The following is a 20,909-nucleotide window of genomic DNA, read 5'->3' as shown; positions in this document are numbered from 1 at the left end:
TGTTGGGAAGGGAGCACTGAGCTCAGCCAATGCAGCAGGGAGAACCATTTTAGAAATACACCTTTATTATCTGTACAGACAGGCCAGCGAAGCATTAGTCCTTGGGGGAAGGCGTCTTGGGAGGTGGTGGGAAGTCCTGGGTCATGGCTTCCACATACCACGCAGGCAAGAAGGCATAGGGTGCATCTTGATGTACCGACACAGTGACTGGGCCGCCAGGCTCCCAGGAGAAGAGGTGGACAAGCCTGGATGGACACAGAAACATGGGTTGAGGGCTGGAGACTGAGCCCCTGGGATGTAGGGAAGATGGATGGAACTGATTGCCTCACCTGGGGTCATCCTGGGTCACTGTGCTCTGGGCAAAGCTAAGGAAGGCGGCACAGAAGTTCATGCACACAGAGGGGTTCCAGCCGTCACGGTCATTCTGCAGTGGGTAGAAGAGAAGGCAGAAGACAGGCAGTGAGAGTGGAGAGAAGGGGGAGGGAAACCCCAGCCCTGTCTGGTGGACTTGTGGTGTTGTTACCAGGGGACACGGGCTATAGCTGTGACGCCATTGCCTTACCCTGACGAATTCAAACATCTCCATAGTAGGGAAGGTCTTGAGTGAACAGACGACCCCCTCTGGGTTACGGAAGCCGGCAACAACGTTGGGGACCCCTGGGAGGAACGACTGAGCCCACCATTTCAGGAGCTTGTGTCTGCCGGGAAAGGCAAGGAGTTGGCAAAACCCCTCCTCCATTCTGTCCTCACCCCCAGGCCTCAGCCTCCTCCCCAAGTTCCTTTCCCAACTGTGACTTTGAAGCAGCCCTGGTCATGAACCTATAGAAGCTCTTCCACTGGCCGGGGCTGTGCATCTCCTTGGAGGTCTTGAGCTCCACGTAGCAGGCCGGAGGCTGTGGGGATGGGGCCTGGGGGTCTGTGCAGTCCACCTCCCCCGAAAAGAGCAGAGGGTGGTTTCCCAGCCGACTGCGTAGCACCGAGCAGAAGGCCACGTTGGTGTTAACCTCCCCGGAGGGGTCTGGGGAGCTTCCAGGTTTGTCTGCACAAGAAGAGAGGCGACCGCAGGGCTGGGAGCTGTCAACCCCTGAGGAGGGAGGAAGGGATCCACAGAAGGGGGCAACTCTCACCTGCACACATGAACTGCTCAAACTTGTACCCCATGTACATGAGCTCCCGGAGGAGGGGTGGCCGAGCAAGCCTCTGAGCCCGCGCAGCCGGGGTCTCTACCTCACTCAGGTACAGCGTCCCCTGGAACCGGGAGGCCGCCAGCTGCCAGCCTTCTTGCCGCTCATATGGTGTGGTCAGCAGTTTTGTCAGGTGCCCCCGCCACGTCACAACAGCCCCTGCCAGCCAGCCTGGACCCCTGAAAAGGAGGAGTTGAGGCGCTGATGTGGCACAGCATGTTAAGCTGCCACCCATGACACCAACATTGCATATAAGGGCCAGTTCAAGTCTAGCTGCTCCACTTCCAATCCAGCCCTGCTAATGCACCTGGGAAAGCACTGGATGATGGGCACAAGCACTTGGGATTCCTGCTAGCTATGGTGGGAGATCCAGATGGAGTCTGGGGCTTTGGCCTGGTCCGTTGTGGCCACTGGGGGGTGGGAGTGAACCAGCAAGTTGAAGAGCTCACTCTGTCTCCTCTCTGTAACTGCATTCCAGTTATTTTAAAAAGGATCTAGCTAAGGCTCTGACACAAACACTAGCTCAGACAGCTCTTAGAGCACAGCCTAGGGTCCCACTCCAGCACAGGCTCTCTCTCTTTCAGAGGGAGGTGCAGATCTCTGGATGTACTGCATGCTCTGCTTGGCTCACCCCTCCAGCTTGCCTCTGTGCTCCAGGAGCCAGCGTAGCAGGTGGTCCAGGCCCTCCCGGACCTCCTCGTCCCGGGGCTGGTAGCGATCAGGGTATCCATCTCTGAGGTCAAAGTCAGGGCCCGGGCCATTGACAGGGGGCGGGCTGTAATAGCGCAGTGCTCGGGCATCTCCGTGGTACTGGCGCTGTGCATCCAGGGAGAAGCAGCCCAGCTGGGAAGGGCGCCGGTAGAAGGGGAAGGGCCCCGAGTAGAGGGCGGGGTCTGTGGGTAGTGATGGGGCCCCGCGGGGGAGTTTGCTCCGGGGCTCAGCGACTTCTATCTTCCCAGGGGCTCTCTTGGTTCCTCTGGGCTCCATGGAGTCCTGGGGGGAGAAGGGAGAGGAAGGACAGTTTGCATTTCACACAGGAGGCCTAAAAAAGGGTGACTGTGGATTCTGGCCTTCAATCATGCAGACTCGGCGTCCAATACAACCACAGACAAAAGCTCACGCTGCGTCCTCCAGCCCCCAGATCTAACGCAAGCTCCACCTCGATGAAAGACCTGGGCACCTCAAAGCCCTCCTCCAACCCCACCTGGACATCTACCTCCGCCGGGTTATGACGTCAGGGCAGGCATGTCAGAAGTCAAACGGGGATGAGGTGGGCGCCTGCTTCCGATGATGCAATCATTCAGCGCCAGCACCGGGCAACTCCTCAGGGGTAGGGGAGCGGGAGAGCTTGGCCGGAGGAGGTTGAACCCAACGTGGCCACCAGCGCCTCTCTGCGCTGCCCCCGAGGACCCGGACATGAGGGCTGTGTGTGGGAGCCAATGAGCGGCAAGCATGGGGTAGGAGGCGGAAGTAACAGCCGCATTGCCCCTCCTCTCGCCCCGCCCGGCAGGGAGCGAGAGACTGGGGATGCATCTTTCGTCATCACATCGCGTCACTTACCTAGGTCACATGATTTCCAAAGAGGGACACCCAGGCATGTACGTCACCACTTTGCGCCGGAAAACCTTATTTTTAAGTTTTCTTCCCTCTCCACTGCTTTCTCAGATACCATAGAGTCCTGGGATATGAGCCTGAAGAGGCGGCGTCTAATCCCGGATAATTTTGGATTGAAGAGACGGCGGGAGCGAGGGCCTGTAAACGCGGATCCTCTGAGGGGCGAGTCAGGTAACCATGGCGACCCCGGGGCGGGGCTGGTCCCCTTCCCTGGTCCCCTTCCCTGGTCCCCTTCCCTGGTCCCCTTCCCTGGTCCCCTTCCCTGGTCCCGCGTCCCCTTCCCGCGTCCCTGACCCGATCTCTCCGCTCAGGGTCGGCGCGCGAGGCGGTGGCCCAGCTGGTGCAGCTGTTCCCGCGAGCCCTGTTCGAGGATGCGCTCCCGCCGATCGTGCTGAGGAGTCAAGTGTACAGCCTGCTGCCCGACAGGACGGCGGCCGACCGGCAGCTGGTGAGGGGCGACGGAGCCACGCAGCCGCTCCAACACTGAGCAAGCACTGTGCCAGGCCCCGGGGTGCCACGCAGACGGCTGCGAACGCTGCGCAGAGACCCTCGGGCACCGTGGGGGTGGGAGGGCGAGGCTTGGGGGGAAACGGCTCCATCGATGAGGCTGACCCTGCAGGAGGCTGGCCGGGAGGAAAGAGTGGACCAGGCTGGCAGGTTAGGCAGGTGGCACAGCCAAGAACTGGAAAAAGCCAGAGGCAGGGTGGTGTAGGAAGGGAGGACAGCCCAGCAGCCCAAGTCTTCCAGAAAACTCCGTTGTTCCAGATGACAGACCCACTGGGTCATTTAGCAGTTGGTGGGGGGCCAGATGGTGAGTTTCTTTAGTATGAGTTGAGTTGGAGGTGCTTGTGGAGCATCCGAAGGCAAATGTTGTAGACATTTGAGTATGAAGGTTCGAGAGAATTGTGAGTCAGTGTTACAGAATTAAACGTCACAGGTGGCATGGTGGCTCCACAGACCAATCCTCCAGCTGTAAGCAGCAGGATCCCAAATGGGCGCTGGTTCATGTCCTGGCTGCTCCACTTCCCTTCCAGTTCCCTGCTATGGCCTGGGAAAGTAGAAGAGGATGGCCCAAAGCCTTGGGACCCTGCACTCGTGTGGGAGACCCAGAAGAAGCTCCTGACTCCTGGCTTCATATCAGCTCAGCTCTGGTCATTGCGACCAGTTGGGGAATGAACTAGTGGATGGAAGATTTTTCTCTGTGCATCTCCTTTTCTCTGTAAAACTGCTTTTTCAATGAAAAGAAATAAATTTTTAAAAAAAAAGTCATGACTAGTGAGTGAAGGTTCAGTCTATGGATGGGGGTGAGGATAATAGAAAAGTGAATAAATGAATGATTTTGAATCTTTTTTTTTTAAAGTAAGCTTTATTTATATGGAAGAGTTACAGAGAGAGCATCCATCGCTGGCTTGTTTCCCAGATGACTGCTAGGACTGGACCATGTTGGAGTCAGGAGCCAGGTGCCTGCAGGTCCCCACATGGGTGGCAGGGGGCCAAACACTTGTTCCATCTTCTGCTTTCCCATGCTGTTAGCAGGGAGCTGGGGTCAGAAATGAACCAGTGCCTATGCGGGATGCTGGCATTACAGGAGACAGCTTCACCCACTATGCTGAAGTGCTGGCCCCCCCTACAATCTTTATCTATTTTTTTATTTTAGAGATTTATTTATTTGAAAGACAGAGTTGCAGAGAGAGGGGGAGAGACAGAAAAAGAGCTTCTGTCCACTGGTTTACTCCCCAGATGGCTGCAATGGCTGGAGCTGGGTCAGTCTGAAATCAGGAAACAGGAGCTTCTTCAGGGTCTCCCATACAGCTGCAAGGGTCCAAGCACTTGGGCCGTCCTCCATACAGGGAGCTGGTTTAGAATGGAGCAGTTGGGAATTCAACTCACACCCATATGGGATGCAGCTTTACCCATTATGCTGAAATGTCAGCCCCCTACAAACTATTTTTGAAGATTTGTTTATTTGAAAGGCAGAAATAGAGGAGTGTAAGAGAAGTAGATTTCCATCTGCTGATTTAATCCACCAAAGATCCAGAACTCCAGTTAGCTCTCCCAGATGGGTGAAAGGACCCAAAGACCCATCCTCTGCTGCTTTCCCAGATGTATTAACTAGATTGGAAGTGGAGCAGCTGGACTTGAACCAGTACCCATGATGCCAGCATTTCAGGTAGTGGCTTAACTTGCAATACTAAGATGCCAGTTACTTTTTTATAAACTTTCGATGGTGATGAAAATTATGACTATTTCCAGATAAATTCACATATGTCACATATACACGAAGTATGTGTGTTGGGTGGGTATATATCACGCATTCTCTGAGGTCCAAAGTTTAGGATCTCAGGATGACAATGAAAGATAACAGAACCAAATTCAGAATTCTTGGAAGCAACAGCACTTAAGACGATGTTGATAAGTGGTCTTCATTCTACCTGTGTCTGAATTACCTGGGCTGCTTACTAAAATTACATAGATTCGTAGAACTCAACCAAGGTTAATTCAGCCAAAGCCTGTTGGGATGTGGTGTGGGTGTCTACATTTTTGAACTGCTGCCTTAAGTGATTTTGATTGAGATCCGTTGATAGAAGAAAGCAGGAGATAGCACTGTAGCTTAGTGGCCTAGTGTTCCACCTGTGAGCACCGGCATCCCATAGGGGCGCCGATTCAATTAACAGCGACTCCGCTTCCCATCCAGCTCCCTGCATATGGCCTGGGAAGACAGTGGAGGATGGCTCAAGTCCTTGGGCCTCTGTACCCGTATGGGAGACCTGGAAAAGCTCCTGGCTTTAGATCGGTTCACCTCGGCTGTAGTAGCCACTGGGGAGTGAACCAATGAACAGAAGACCCCCCTCTCTGTCCTCTCTGTAAAATCTGCCTTCTGAATAAAAATAAATCTTAAAAAAAAAAAAGAAGAAGAAGCAAAACAAAACAGAGAAACAGAAGTAGAGGAAGAGGAATCTGAAAGAGACTAAGAAGAAATTGCTGAGTTGAAGGGAAACCAAGAAATCTATTAAGTAAGATTTTCTAAACAAATAAAAAAAAAAAAGTAAGTCTGATTTTCAACAAACTGGGAATAATTGTTCGTGTTAGCATCTGTGATTCAAGGCAGTATTCCGTGAAGAGTCAAGTAAAAGGCTGAAACCTGCACTGGCTGTAGCAGGTAGAGGGTTAACGGCAATCTGTCATGGAAAGGGAAGAAGCAGCAAAAGACAGGCTGGCTGTAATTTCACAAGAGGAGACAAGGCGATGGAACATTCACTAAAGATTATTAAAAAAAGAAAACAAAAACAAAGGTGGCTTTTAATATATTGGTATTTACATTTTCTAAGTTATACACATTACAAAATAAACATACCTGCACAATTGAAAGAATGCTTATAGAAACCACCAGTGGGGAACGTTTTACCTGTAGGCTGCCACCCAGTAAGAGCATCAGGGACACTTAAAATCCCAAGACCCTTCCTCACACCTTTGGTGTCTCTTCCAGAAGGTATTTTCCCCTTCCCTCTTTCCACGAGTCACCCATCACTTTGCAAATAAAACTTCTCTGTCTGCAGCTGGGGGACAAAAGAGGAAGAAGAAGAATGCTTGTAAAGCATTTAACTGTCATCTAAATAGAACATGGTCAAAATCTCACGTTATATCCCTCTAATAGAGAGTCCTGTGTGTTGGGAGGTGACTGCTACCCCTAACTACTAGGATAATTGTTTCTTTTCTTTCTGTCACCTACCTACACATTCTGAAACAGCAAAACTTGAGATCATCCATTTTGAAATCATTGCATGTGCTATAGTCTGTACTGCTAAAGCAAAATAACAGCCTGGGTCATTTGAGAAAGGAATTTAGTTTTTTGTTTGTTTTTGTTAAGAGTAGGGACCAGGTTTCCATGCTAGTCAAACTCTTGCTGTAGCTTTGTGCCTCTTCTTCCTTCTTTTTTTTTTTTTTAAGATTTATTTATTTTTATTGCAAAATCAGACATATAGAGAGAAGAAGAGACAGAGAGGAAGATCTTCCATCCATTGATTCACTCCCCAAGCAGCCGCAACAGCTGGAGATTAGCAGGGTCCCAAGCTTTTGGGCCGTCCTCAACTGCTTTCCCAGGCCACAAGCAGAGAGCTGGATGGAAAGTGAGGCTGTCGGGATTAGAACTGGTACCCATATGAGATCCCGGGTGTGCAAGGCGAGGACTTCAGCTGCTGGGCAACCCGCCAGGCCTAAGAATTTAGTTCTTATAGTTCTAAGGGCTGGAAGTCCAATATCCTAGTGCTGGCAGGTGCAGTGCCGGGTGAGGACTGGGCAGGCTGTTTCCTGGCCTTGTTGCTTTGTCCTCATGTGGCAGAAGCAAAGGAAGGGCCAGGCAGCTCTGAGAAGCCTTTCATAAAGGCGTTAATCCCATTTATGCTTCCTGACCTGATCGCTTTTCAATGGTTCCTTCTCTTGCCACCTTCACCTTGGATTCTAAACACTTTTAAAAGCATATTTATTTGATTTTTATTGTATTTTTAAAAAGATTTATTTTTTAAATTTTATTACAAAGTCAGGTATACAGAGAGGAGGAGAGATAGAGAGGAAGATCTTCCGTCCGATGATTCACTCCCCAAGTGAGCACAATGGCCAGTGCTGCGCTGATCCGAAGCCGGGAACCTGGAACCTCTTCCGGGTCTCCCACGTGGGTGCAGGATCCCAAAGCATTGGGCCATCCTTGACTGCTTTCCCAGGCCACAAGCAGGGAGCTGGATGGGAAGTGGAGCTGCCGGAGTTAGAACCGGCACCCATATGGGATCCCGGGGCGTTCAAGGCGAGGACCTTAGCCACTAGGCCAAGCCACCGGGCCCTGATTTTTATTTTAAAGGTAGAATTACAAAGAGGAGAAATGGATCTCTACTGGTTCACTCTCCAAAGGGCCACAATGGCTGGAATTAAGGCAATCCAAAGCCAGAAGCCTCTTCCCGTGTGAGTGCAGGGTCCAAGGACTTGTGCCATCAACTGCTGCCTTCCCAGGCCATAAACAGAGAGCTAGAATGGAAATAGTATTTCAAACACAACCAGTGTCCATATGGGATGACAATACTGCAGGTGGAAGCTTAGTCTCCTATGCCACAATGCAGTCCCTCCCCACCCCGGACACCCCTGGGATTTAAATTCTAATCAGTAGGGCCCGGCGGCTTGGCCTAGCGGCTAAAGTCCTCGCCTTGAACGCGCCAGGATCCCATATGGGCGCCGGTTCTAATCCCAGCAGCTCCACTTCCCATCCAGCTCCCTGCTTGTGGCCTGGGAAAGCAGTCGAGGACGGCCCAAAGCTTTGGGACACTGCACCCGCGTGGGAGACCCGGAAGAGGTTCCTGGTTCCTGGCATCGGATCGGCGCGCATTGGCCCGTTGCGGCTCACTTGGGGAGTGAATCATCGGATGGAAAATCTTCCTCTCTATCTCTCCTCCTCTCTGTATATCCGGCTTTCCAATAATAATAAAATCTTTTTTTAAAAAAAAATTCTAATCAGTAAACATTGGAGGCATGTAACCTTTTTGATTTCATAGCAATTTGCCTCTGAATGAAAAAACCCCATTGAATTGTACCCATATCTGAATTAGATGACAGTACTTTGAATATGTGCAAGTTAACAATCTTGTAATTGTTGGGATGGCATAAATGTATTGTACGTGTGAGAAGCATATAAATTTGTCAGGCTAGAGCCTAATACCCAATGCAGTGGTGTTAAAGAGATGGGATTCTTCGAGAAATGATCAAATCATAAGGGCTCTGCCCTCATGAATGGTGTTAATGCCTTTTTTAAGGCTTATTTAATTTTATTTGAAATAGTTAGAGAAAAGGGGGCCTGGTACAATAGCCTGGTGGCTAAATCCTCACCTTGCATCATCTGTGATGCCATACAGGTACTTTTTCATGTCCCCACTGCTCTACTTCCCTCTCAGCTCCCTGCTTGGGGCCTGGAGAAGCAGTAGAAAAGAGCCTGAAGCTCTTCTCTCACATGGGAGACCCAGAAGACACTCCTGGCTCCTGGCTTCAGATAGGCTCAGCTTTGGCCTTTGAAGCCACTTGGGGAGTAAACCAGAGGATGAAAGATCTTACTGTTTCTCCTTCTCTCTGTAAATCTGCCTTTCTAACAGAAATGAATCTTTAAAAAAAAAAAGTTACAGAAAGAGAAGAAAAGTCAGAGAAAGAGATCTTCTATCCGCTGGTTCACTGAGCAAATGGTCGCAGCCAGCAGAGCCCAAAGCCAGAAGCCAAGAGCTTCTTCTGGGTCTCCATTGTGGATGCAGGGACCCCCACACTTAGGCTGTCTTTGCTGCTTTCCCAGACTGTTAGCTCGCAGCTGGAATGGAAGTGGAGCTGCTGGCACCTAAAAGGGATGTTGGCACTACTGGTGGAGGCTCAGTATGCTGAGCCACGGCACCAGCCCAAGTCAGTGGCTTCTTAAAGCGGCCTGCCTGGGATTCCCATCCCTTCTTCCCAGTAAGGCCTTGGTAGGTGTCGCCTCCAGGGGATGCTGTGACAATTGACCTGGGAAACAGACACCTAGCCTTCACTAGAAACTATAGACTGTCCAGAATGAGAGAAATTTCTGTTTTGTTTTGTTTTTTTAAAGGTTTTATTTATTTTTATTAGAAAGTCAGATACAGAGAGGAGGAGGAGAGACAGAGAGGAAGATCTTCTGTCTGATGATTCACTCCCTAACTGAGCCACAACGGCCGGTGCTGTGCCGATCTGAAGCCAGGAACCAGGAGCCAGGAACTTCCTCCGGGTCTCCCACATGGGTGCAGGGTCGCAAGGCTTTGGGCTATCCTCAACTGCTTTCCCAGGCCACAAGCAGGGAGCTGGATGGGAAGTGGAGCTGCCGGGATTAGAACCAGCGCCTATATGGGATCCAGGCGCGTTCAAGGTGAGGACTTTAGCCGCTAGGCCACGCCGCCGGGCCCATTTCTGGTTTTTCTGTCAGTTGTTCAGCTTTAGGTGTTTTGTTATAGCAGCAGGAATGGACTCAGATATTGTATTTGTTATGTATTAAGATTCTTCCAAGTTGTACAGAGTTGATTCATCTCATAGATCTCTGTTATGTGAGTATATCCCGATTTGTCCATTCTAGCAAAAGGATTTTTATTTTTCTAACAATTGATAAATTTCTTTTTTTTTTAAGATTTATTTATTTTTATTGGAAAGGCAGATATATAGAGAGGAAGAGAGACAGAGAGGAAGATCTTCCATCCGATTGTTCACTCTCCAAGCGGCCGCAATGGCTGGAGCTGAGCCAGTCCGAAGCCAGGAGCCTCTTTCGGGTCTCCCACATGGGTGCAGGGTCCCAAGGCTTTGGGCCGTCCTCGGCTGCTTTCCCAGGCCACAGGCAGGGAGCTGGATGGGAAGTGGAGCTGCCGGGATTAGAACCAGCGCCCATATGGGATCCTGGCGCATTCAAGGTGAGGACCTTAACCGCTATGCTATCACGCTGGGCCCAATTGATAAATTTCATATACAGTGGCACAAAGTTTGTAACCTCATTTTAGTCTTTGTTAGATCTGTTGTGATGATGTGTTTTTCACTCCTTATATTGCTTATCAGTGGTTTTTTTCTTATCACTACTCACCAGTGTCAATAGAGCTTACTGAATTTTGATGCTTTTTCAAATAATCAGTCTTGTTTTTGTTGATTTTTTTTTAAAGACTTATTTATTTGTATTGGAAAGGCAGATTTATAGAGAAAAGGAGAGACAGAACAATCCTCTATCCACTGGTTCATTCACCAGATGGTCGCAATGGCCAGAGCAGATCCCGTACGGAGCCAGGAGCCAGGAGCCTCTTCTGGTTCTACCTCACGGGTGGTATCAAAACCACTTGAGGTTCGAAGGCTTTGGGCTGTCCTCCACTGCTCCCAGTTCATAAGCAGGGAGCTGGATAGAAAGTGGGACACGAACCGGCACCCGTATGGGCTGCTGCAGCCGGCAGGTGGAGGATTAGACTATTCAGCCAATGTGCCAGCCCTCCTTTGTTGTTTTCCTTACGTGTTATCTTTGCCCTGCATTTTTTGTATTTATTAAACCTTATTTTTCCATTAATTTCCATTCACTCGTTTTTACTATGTGCATATGATGCTGTAGTTTTCCCTTAAATGTTACATGTACACATATATTTTACAAGTTTGGGTTTATATTTTCATTATCTAATTAGCTCAAAATATCTTCTAGTCCCTTTTCTGATCTTTTTTCTATGATTCATTGAGTCAGTGAGAAATGTATGTTAGGGCCCGTGTTGTGGTTCGTGGATTGTGGGTTGTGATGCCAGCATCCTGTACCTGAGTGCAAATTTAAGTCCTGGGGCCCGGCGGCATGGCCTAGCGGCCAAAGTCCTCGCCTTGAACGCGCCAGGATCCCATATGGGCGCCGGTTCTAATCCCAGCAGCTCCACTTCCCATCCAGCTCCCTGCTTGTGGCCTGGGAAAGCAGTCGAGGACGGCCCAAAGCTTTGGGACCCTGCACCCACGTGGGAGACCTGGAAGAGGTTCCAGGTTCCCGGCTTCGGATCGGCACAGAACCGGCCCGTTGCGGCTCACTTGGGGAGTGAATCATCAGACAGAAGATCTTCCTCTCTGTCTCTCCTCCTCTCTGTACATCTGACTTTGTAATAAAATGAATAAATCTTAAAAAAAAAAAAAAAACTTTAAGTCCTGGCTGCTCCATTTCTGATCCAGCCTCCTAACTGGCTGTTACCGCCTTTTGTGTGGAATTGGCCAGCAGCTTGGAAGAGCTCTTTGTTGCTCTGCTGTTTGAATGAGTGAATGAATGAAGGAACAAAATATACGTGATAATTTGCAAACATTTTTGTATTGTGTTGTTGTTATTTGGGGCGTAAAGGACATTGTGACCAGAGAATATATGCAATATTATTTTTCAGTCATTTGGAATTTATTTACACTTGTTTTGCTTTGCGCTATATGGGCAGTTTTACTAAGTATGCTTTGCTTATTGGAGAGAAATGTGTATTACCTAAGTTACTAGCCTCGTAGTGGCTGAAATTACTAAAAATTCTGTTTTTTCACTGACCAGTTTGACTATGTATTCTGTGAACTCATGTGAGTTGGAGTAATATACTTCTGTGATGGTGGATTTGTTGTCTCTTCAGGTATTTCCCCTAATTTATCTCTTTCTGGGTTTTAAACATGCATTCGATCTTTTTTTCTGTACCTTATAAGTCTCTTAAATTCTTTGCTATGCTGCATGTTTTTGGCTTTCCATATGCATTCTGGTTAGATTTCAATCTGTCTTACAGATCAATAGTATTTTATTTAGCTCTGCCTCAGGCATTAAACCAATCTTTTGAAGTCTCTCTCTCTTTCTCTCTTTCTCTCTTTCTCTCTTTCTCTCTTTCTCCTTCCTTCCTTCCTTCTTTCCTTCCTTCCTTCTCTTTCTCTCTCTCTCTTTCTTTCTTTCCTTCTTTCTTTCTTTCAGATATACTGAGAAAAGGAGAGAAAGATCTTCCGTCCACTAGTTCACTCCCCAAGTGAACTCTGCAGTGGCCGGAGCCAAGCTGATCCAAACCTAGGAGCCAGGAGCTTCTTCCCAGTCTCATGTGGGTGCAGGGTCTCAAGGCTTTCGGCCGTTCTCTGTTGCTTTCCCAAGCCACAAGCAGGGAGCTGGATGGGAAGTGGGGCAATTGGGATACGAACTAGCGCCCTTATGAGATCCCAGTGTATGCAAGGTGAGGATTTGGCCACTAGGCTATCGCACCAAGTCCTCAAAGACTTAATTTCATTGACTTTATTTTTTCTTTTTAATTTTTTTTCTGTGTTTCCTTTTTGTCACTCATGTGTTGGTTACTCAGTGGCACTTTTTTTTTCATGGTGCTTTAATTTGGTGTTGATGTTGTTCTTGTTGTGGCTGTTCTATCTCATACCAGTTGTTGACCTCGTTTTATGGCTTCTCACTTATGGTAATGTATAGTGATGGAGTACTGGGTGTACATATACAGACGTGGGGGTACAATGGAACATGCATCCCTGCATCCAGAAGAAAGATGGATTCCCAATGAAACTGTTGGACATGTGTAGACATTGGTATGCTGGGCTCTCTGACATTGTACCAAGAATGTTGGGGTACACTTAAATAAGAGATTGATAGAATTATGATTCCTTATGAAGGGCTACACTGTTGTAACAAAATGGGAAAAATCTGAAGGGGGTAGGAGTTTCAGGGGGAATCCCAGCTTATACAAAATTGTACCACATAATTCAAAATTCAAAATGAAAATATATTGAAAGTGAAAAAAAATTTTTTTTCATTGGAAAGTCAGATATACAGAGAAGAGGAGAGACAGAGAGGAAGATTTTCCATTTGTTGATTCACTCCCTAAGCGACCGCAATGGCTGGAGCTGTGCTGATCCAAAGCCACGAGCCAGGAGCCTCATCTGGGTCTCCCACACAGGTGCAGGGTCCCAAGGTTTTGGGTTGTCCTCAACTGCTTTCCCAGGCCACAAGCAGGGAGCTGGATGGGGAGTGGAGCATCTGGGACACAAACCAGTGCTCATGTGGGATTCCAGTGAATGCAAGGTGAGGATTTAGCCATTAGGCTATGGCACTGGGTCCTTGAAGGCTTCATTTCATTGACTTAAAAAAAAATTTCATTGACTTTATTTTTCAGCTCTAGAATGCTACTTAGCTGTTTTTAAAATTTGCTGTTAATTCTTGTAATTTTCTGCTGAGATTTTCTATCTTTTTAAATTTACTTTAGTACTGAGAGCATTTTTGTTTTGTTTTAGTTGGAAAGGAAAATATATAGAGAAGGAAATTCAGAGAGAAAGATCTGTCCACTAGTTCACTCCCCAAGGGGTCACAACAGCTGCAACCGATCCGAAGCCAGGAGCCAGGGGCTTCTTCTAGGTCCCACGTGGGTGCAGGGTGCCAAGGCTTTGGGCTGTCCTCTACTGCTTTCCCAGGCCACAAGCAGGGAGCTGGATGGGAAGTGGCACACCTGGGATGTGAACCGGTGTCTGTATGGGATCCTGGGTGTGCAAGGCGAAAATTAATCCACTAGGCCATCTTGCTGGTCTCGAGCATTTTTTTAAATTATGCTCCCCCCTTTTTTTTTTAAAGTTCATTTATTTGCACTGGAAAGGCATATGCAGAGAGAGAAGGAGAGGCGGAGAAAGATCTTCTGTCCACTGGGTCACTCCCCAAGTGGAGTGAATGGCCGGAGCAGAGTTGATCTGAAGCCAGAAAGTAGGAGTTTCTTCCTAATCTCCCATGTGGGTGCAGGGTCCTAAGGCTTTGGGCTGTCCTAGATGGCTTTACCAGGCCACAGGCAAGGTGCTGGATGGGAAGTGGGGCAGCTGGAATACAAACTAGCACCCATATAGGATCCCGGCAGATGCAAAGCAAAGATTTAGCCACTAGGCTACCGTGTTGGGACCCTCATTGTCTTCTTGACAATTCCACTATTGCCTATCTTTTTTTGCATCTGTTCTATTACCTGTTTCTTCTAGATTGTGCTGTTGGACTTCCTGTGTTCAGTTTCTGAATATGACTGGGTCGGATTTGCCTACATTAGCAAATGTCCTCTGTCCCATCTCTATCAGTTCTTTTTATCACTTAGGTATTGTATTAGTGTGATAATTGTATTATCTTGTAAGTACTTTAGCTTACACAATTTAAACACAATCTGTTTTCCAACATTTCGGTTGATTTTTAATGAATGGGTACATTCTTCCTGTATTGTTGCAAAGTCTTGATTTAGTTTTGTTTTAAACATTTGATCCCATAATCCTCCTACTCGCCCCTTGTCTTGATTCCTTGGATATTGTATCTTAACTGCTATTTTATCTCAGCGCCTGGCATAGGATTGGCCTCCGAAAGTAGCTACTGATTGATGGAGCACTCACAGGGCAGGTGGACTGGAGGAAGGGTGGGGAACAGGAGGGAAGGGGTTGTTGGGTGATTTACCTGAGTATCTCCCTCATAGCAAATCCCCCCAGTGCCGGTAAATAAAACCTCCCTGCATAAAAGTTGTTAAGCGCACAGCAGAGCCTCTACCCTGAGCCTCTTCTTTCCACTCCCATCTCTGTGGAGACAGAAGGAGCTTCAGGAGCAGGGGGAGATCAGAATCATCCAGCTGGGCTTTGACCTGGATGCCCACGGGATTGTCTTCACCGAGGACTACAGGACCAGAGTACGTGTGGCCATGTGTGGGCATCGGGGTCAGCGGGGGGCCGGGATGGGGAGAGGATAGCCTGTTGGGCAGGGGAGGAAGCTGACCTAGAGGGAAAGCTGAAGAGAGGCACTGTCTTGGGGAGGTTAGATCAGGGGAGGGTGGGCCCAGACTTTGTCTCTCTTCTCTGGTTGTAGGTCCTCAAGGCCTGTGATGGCCGACCGTGCGCTGGGGCAGTGCACAAGTTTTTGACCTCAGTACTTCCAGCATGCGGGGACCTCAGTTTCCAGCAGGAACAGATGACTCAGACTTTTGGCTTCCGGGACCCGGAGATCACGTGAGACTTGGGGACCAGCTGAGTCAGGGGTCTGACACTTCCCAGCCTTGCCCTCTCCTTTCTGGGGAACCTTCCAAAAAAGCCCAGTTCTTGTTTTTAATAAATTGACTCAAGTTTATACTCCTCCCTGCAGAAGTTGAGGCCTGGAATTCATGAGCTCTGGGCAGCTTCCCAAATGCGTTTGGAGCCTGGCAGGAACCATAGATGCCTGATCCTCATGTTCAGACTGAGGATAGGGAATATTAGGAGCCAGGGTTCTCCTAAATGCCATTTACACTTGAAGCAAAAAGAAAAACAAAGACAAAGGCTAAATGGAAACCTAATGTCAAGGGGCTGTATCAGGCTCTGGCCTCCCGCTTTGTACTTCGTGGCGTATGTGACAGCATCGTTGAAGTGCTGGTCTCATGTTGAGAGACCGATATCTGGTAAGGTGGGGCAGGAGGGGCTAGCATTTGGTGAAGGATGGAGAGGCTGCCTGGGACACCTGCCTCCCACTTGAGTCCTGGCATTGTTGGTGATGCCCACCTGGGAGCAGGGTTCTAGGTGATGGCTCATGTGGGTGGGTTCCTGCCACCCACATGGGAGAACTGGATTGAACATGGGCTCTGGCTTCAGCCTGGCGCAGCGCCAACTGTTGTGGGTATTTCAGGAAGTAAAGCAGCACAAGATCCACGGAAGATCTTTCTCTGTCTGCTTCTGTCTCTGAAATAGAGTAAAAAATAAATAAATAAAAGGAAAAAGATGTGGCAGGAGACATGCTGAGGTCTTCAAGGACAATAGCAGGGGAACCCAGGAGATCTGAGTTTCCTGTTGGGGGTAGTCCTGCATGTGCATCAGGGCATGTGGTCAGAGGGGTTCCTGAAGCGGTGGCCGTTATGGTGAGTGAGTAACAGTAGGCAGTGGAGAAGTCCAGGTGGAGGCAGTCAGCAGCAGGTGTGAGCGGAGAGCTGCCACAGGCTGGGGTTTTACTGTCCTGGTTATCCATGTGCCCAGATGTGGGTGGACTGGGAGGGTGGATGGTTCTCAGAGCCCAGGCCTCATCTTTCCTGGCCTCCATCAGGCACCTGGTGAATGCTGGAGTCCTCACTGTCCGTGATGCTGGGAGCTGGTGGCTGGCGGTGCCGGGAGCTGGGAAATTCATCAAGTACTTTATTAAAGGTATTCTTTCTGTAGCTCAGAACACATTTTGGAAGCTAAACAGACCTCTAGACGTTACTCACCTTTCCATGTTTCCTCCAGGACGCCAGGCCGTCCTTGGCATGATCCGGAAGGCCAAGTACCGGGAGCTGCTCCTGTCAGAGCTCCTGGGCCGGCGGGCACCTGCAGCGGTGCGACTTGGCCTGACCTACCACGTACATGACCTTATTGGGGCTGAGCTGGTGGACTGGTGAGTTTTCCCCTCCCCTCCCCTCACCCTGGCCTCTGGCAGATGAGAGCAAGGCCGAATTTGCTCTGGGCTCATTAGTCCACTAGTGAAGCCTGGTTCTTCTCACGTTCCTCTCTGGAGCCTGGGAATACCCCTTGCCTTGTTCTGAGTTCTCCTCCCACCTTGGGCTTGGACAGCTCACTTCAGCTTTGTTTTTCTCAGTGTTGCCACTACTTCTGGAACTCTCCTCCACCTGCCAGACACGTGAGGATTCTGCTGGTCATTGTGCTGTTCCTCAGAGCGGGGAGACAGTGGCCTGGCAGTAATGCCCAAGGGTGATTGAGTCAGGATCACCTTGGAAAAACTTGGAAGCCGGGATGAGTGACAGGCTGTCGTTGATTTAAAGGCTCAATGGGACTGCTGCTGTTTGCTTGGACTCCAGCCCAGTGTGGGGAATTTGTGTAATGCTTCTTTGCCCTTCTGCGAAAGTGGGGGCTGGGACTGCTACCCGTCCTGGGAAAGGTGCTGGAAGGTGGGGCTGCTGGGAGGCTGGAGAAGGACAGGGTTCTTTTCCCTATGTGTTGAGCTGAAATAAATCCAAATAAAGTACTTCTGCTTGTGATGATATCTGGACTGTCCTTTATTTAGTGTGACAAGTGTGCCTTAATGCTTTGTTTGGAGACAGAGGTAAAGCCCAGCTAAAACCTGAGCTTTGCTTCATTGTCAGAGTGGAAAAGGAGTCCTGTTTCTGTTGGTCAGTTTTCCCCATGGGTGGTGAGGGTGCACCTGATCTAAACTTACACCCTGTTAGGACTTCAGAAAGCAAAGCCTGGCATGTTTCAGTTGTGTTGGCACCAGTGAAAGGCAAGTGTCTTATAACCTATGCTTGGGGGCAGTGTTGTGGCTTAGCAGTTAAGCTGCCAGCTGTGGTGCTGGCATCCCACAGGCACCAGTTTGAATCCCAGCTGCTCCCTGTCCATGCAGCTCCCTGTTAATGCATCTAGAAATGCAGTAGAGGACGGTCCAAGTGTCTGGATCCCTGCACCCACTTAGCAAACCAGAAGAAGCTCCTGGTTTCCAGCTAGCCTGCCTCCAGCCAATGCAGCCATTTGGGAGCGAACCAGCAGATGCAAGAGCTCTGTAACTGTGCCCTTCAAATAAATAAGTCTCAAATAAATAAATAAAAGCCCATCCTTGTTTCATTGTGTTACAGCCTGTTGATATCTTTTTTCCTTTTTTTTTTTTTAATTTATTTATGTTTGATAATCTTTACATGGTTAGTTAGGGCACAAAGGTTTAAGGACTACAGGAAAGTGGGTAAGACTATTATTTCCACATTCTCTTTTTCTCTGTATCTGGGGTAAAGGGAGAGATGAAGGGAGAAGCCCCACCCAGCCTCCCACCCATCCCAGGTCCCCGATGTGGGGCATGCTCCGAGGGTCTTGCTCAAGTGGTTTTGATAGTTCAACAGTTCTGAATTGCTGCCAATCTCGCCATTCCAAGCATGGTGAAGTCACTGCAGAATCCACTAATTGACACAGTTCACCTTAGAGTCTCTGTTTGCCCAGTTTTTCACTGCCAACATATGGCTGGGGTAGCTGATTGGTTAGTTCTGTCCTCTGTTGTGGTGCCCGGTATCCTCTGCAGGTTCTGATAGTCTGCCAAATCCTCTGTGTGCACCTGATTGTGCCGTCCACTGCTCCGTCTGAGCCTCTTAGGAGGCTCGGCTCTGACACTTGCACTCCATGCCAGACCATGGAACCTGCACTTCTCTTCATGGTTGGGGTTCTGAGTCTGGCAGTTCGACTGGGGTGGTCCCCAAAGAAACTGTCTGAGGTGATCCCAGACCTGATTCTTGTCTACTTGCCAGTACCAGGCCCAGCACAGTCCGTCGCCCCAATCAGCTGGTGGTTGCAATTGCTGGGTTGGTTGTTTTCAGCCCTGTCTTCCACACGAACCAATGTGTGTTGCAGTCAAGCCTGATTCCACCCAGCACCAACTTGGCCCTCACATAAACCAGTGGGAGCTGAAATCTAGTTGGAGCGACCCACAATAACCCCTTCCAGGCCTGCCCCCTGCCCTAGTTCCTGTGCTTGCCAGTATGTACAGCAGACTAGTCCAGTCTGTCCCACATCCCGTTCAGCTCTCATACATGTCAATGGGCATTGAAGCCTAGTTCAACCCAACCAGCCTGACTATCTAGCCCACATGCTGTTGGGTGCCATTCTGTCCAGCCACCCCTGCCCCAGACCTGGTTTGCATGGTCTGCAGTGGGAGTGGTATCCCAAAAAGGAAGTGCCCACTATTTCCCTCCTAGGCTACCCCTACTCCTGGATCATGCACTTTCCAGATGGTTCTGTAGTTTAACTTGACAGATTAGCCACCAGTGCCAGCATCTGCTATCTAATGCTGCAGCAAAGCCCAACCAACCCTCACCCATTCTGCTTTATGTTTGCATCAGTAGGGACAGTCAACCAAGCCTACTCTTCCCTGATCTGGCTTGCATGAGGCCCACAGGTGTTGTAGCCCTTCCTGGTCTGGTCTGCCCCCATCCCAACCCATGCTCTCCAGTGGGCGAGGTGTTCCAGCAGAGGGGCCCTCCACATCCCCCCACCAGCTTTACCCCCTCCCTCCCTGGTTCCTACTAGCGCTGCGGCCCAGTCTGACATGGCCTGCCTCAGCTCGGCGTTTGCTAGTAAGTGCTGTAACCTGGCCCTCCCCAGCCCACCCTCAATTCCAGCTGGTGAGGGTTACAATCTAGCCCAGCCCAGCGTGTACCCTATCCCAGCTGTAATGTGTATTTTTATGTGTTGTGACCATGCTTGGCCCAACCCACACTGTTCTGGTGCTCGTATTTGTCAGCAGCTGATGTGAACTAGTTCATCCTGGTCTGCCCCTGACATGCCAAATGTATGCCGGTGGGTACCTTTCCTTGGCCTGGTCTGAGCTGTTCCTTATTGTGCTTCTTGTGCTTACCTGCAGGGACTGTGTCCTGCCAGAGGAGCTGCCCAGGCTCCTCCATCAGAACCTCTCCCAATACCAGATTTTGTGCATATTGGTGGGTCCATGAGCCAACCCTACTCAGTCCACCTCCTGTCCTAGCAGGAACAGTGGCCTTTCCTGACTGGCCTTCAACCCATTCTGGTTCTTGCTGTTGGATGTTTCAGCCCAGCAAAGGCTCGTCCATACCCAAACACAGCTCACACATGACTCAGTAGGGGCAGAGACCTAGCCTAGACCATCCAACATCTACCCTGGTCCTCCAGAGCACCAGATGGTGCTGGCATCTAGCCCGGCTTGGTGCGTTCAGTCCTAGTGCACACTTGTGCCAAGGAAGACTGCAGCCATATCCAGACCAGAACGCAGCCCCCACTCTAGCCCCCGCATTCCTCAGGGTGTCCCCTTAGCTCCCCAACTGAGCCTATACCCGGCTGTAGATCACGCACATGCCAGTGGTTGTTCTGACTCAGCTTGGCATAGCCCCTTGCCTGTCTCAGCCTTTGCCTTAGATTCTGTGGCCTAGCATCCCTGGCTCATGTAGACCAGTAGGTGTAAGAGCTTAGCTTGGCACGACTTGTACTCCAGCCTGATTTATATTTTCTCTTGTGAGCTAAGGTTTGCTCGGCCCTGCCCAGTCCACCCCGTTCCATTACCGACCCACACATTAGCCAGCCATTGGAGCTACTTTGTCCAGCTTGTCCAACCCCCAGGCCTGGACCATGTGTTCACCAGCGGGAGCTATGACCCGCCAGGGGGGTTTCCCAAGTTCCTCCAGTTGACCCACTCCCAGACCCAGTTCTCATATATGCCAGTGGGTGTTAGGCCAGTGTCCGGCATAGTCTGACCTTCCATTTGGCTTTGTATGAGTTGGTGAATGTTGCAGCTTGGCCCACCCCACACCCTATTCAGGATGCACATTCTGGTGCTGGTGCCTTGACCAGTCCAGACTGTTGTAGGTTCCTTTACCCGTGAGTGATGGCAGGCTCCTTGGTCACACCTAGCTTAGCCTGTTGATATCTTATGTGGAGCTGGGCATTACAGAACGTCTGACTGAATTGCCACTGTGTCTGCATCAGATATCTAGGTGCCTGGGTTTGAGTCCTGCCGCCTTTTCTAATCTCACTTCCTGCTAATGCACACTGTGGTAGGCAGCAGATGATGGCTTAAGTATTTGGGTCCCTGCCACCATCTGGGAGATCCAGATGGAGTTTGTGGATCCAGTGAATTAGCAGGTAGAAGATCTCTTTGTTCCTAGTTAA

The 20,909-nt window shown here is 49.6% G+C and overlaps 2 protein-coding genes across 4 annotated transcripts; one reads left to right on the top strand and one right to left on the bottom strand.

The window, feature by feature from the left end:
• Positions 1–47: 47 nt before the first annotated feature.
• Positions 48–2,867, bottom strand: DXO (decapping exoribonuclease). Of its 3 annotated transcripts, none has more exons than XM_058665270.1 (7): positions 2,745–2,867; positions 1,816–2,177; positions 1,128–1,363; positions 820–1,039; positions 563–698; positions 330–424; positions 48–245 (listed from the first exon to the last, which is right to left on the bottom strand). In XM_058665270.1, exons 2-7 carry the CDS (start codon positions 2,169–2,171, stop codon positions 95–97), a joined length of 1,194 nt encoding a protein of 397 aa, XP_058521253.1. In that variant the 5' UTR covers positions 2,172–2,177; positions 2,745–2,867; the 3' UTR covers positions 48–94. The 3 variants fall into 3 exon arrangements, with proteins under 3 accessions (XP_058521253.1, XP_004598742.1, XP_058521250.1); XM_004598685.3 differs by lacking the exon at positions 2,745–2,867 and adding an exon at positions 2,401–2,527; XM_058665267.1 differs by lacking the exon at positions 2,745–2,867 and adding an exon at positions 2,389–2,520.
• STK19 (serine/threonine kinase 19) lies at positions 2,768–17,272 on the top strand. Its single transcript, XM_004598684.4, has 7 exons — positions 2,768–2,969; positions 3,110–3,246; positions 14,873–14,968; positions 15,145–15,284; positions 16,345–16,442; positions 16,524–16,671; positions 16,873–17,272. Exons 1-7 carry the CDS (start codon positions 2,870–2,872, stop codon positions 16,916–16,918), a joined length of 765 nt encoding a protein of 254 aa, XP_004598741.1. The 5' UTR covers positions 2,768–2,869; the 3' UTR covers positions 16,919–17,272.
• The last annotated feature ends 3,637 nt before the right edge of the window (positions 17,273–20,909 follow it).

The sequence above is a fragment of the Ochotona princeps genome, chromosome 1 (assembly GCF_030435755.1).
Source record: "Ochotona princeps isolate mOchPri1 chromosome 1, mOchPri1.hap1, whole genome shotgun sequence".
Taxonomy (NCBI): Eukaryota; Metazoa; Chordata; class Mammalia; order Lagomorpha; family Ochotonidae; genus Ochotona; species Ochotona princeps.
Note: the sequence above shows the minus strand (reverse complement) of the source record. Positions and strands in the feature narration are given on the sequence as shown.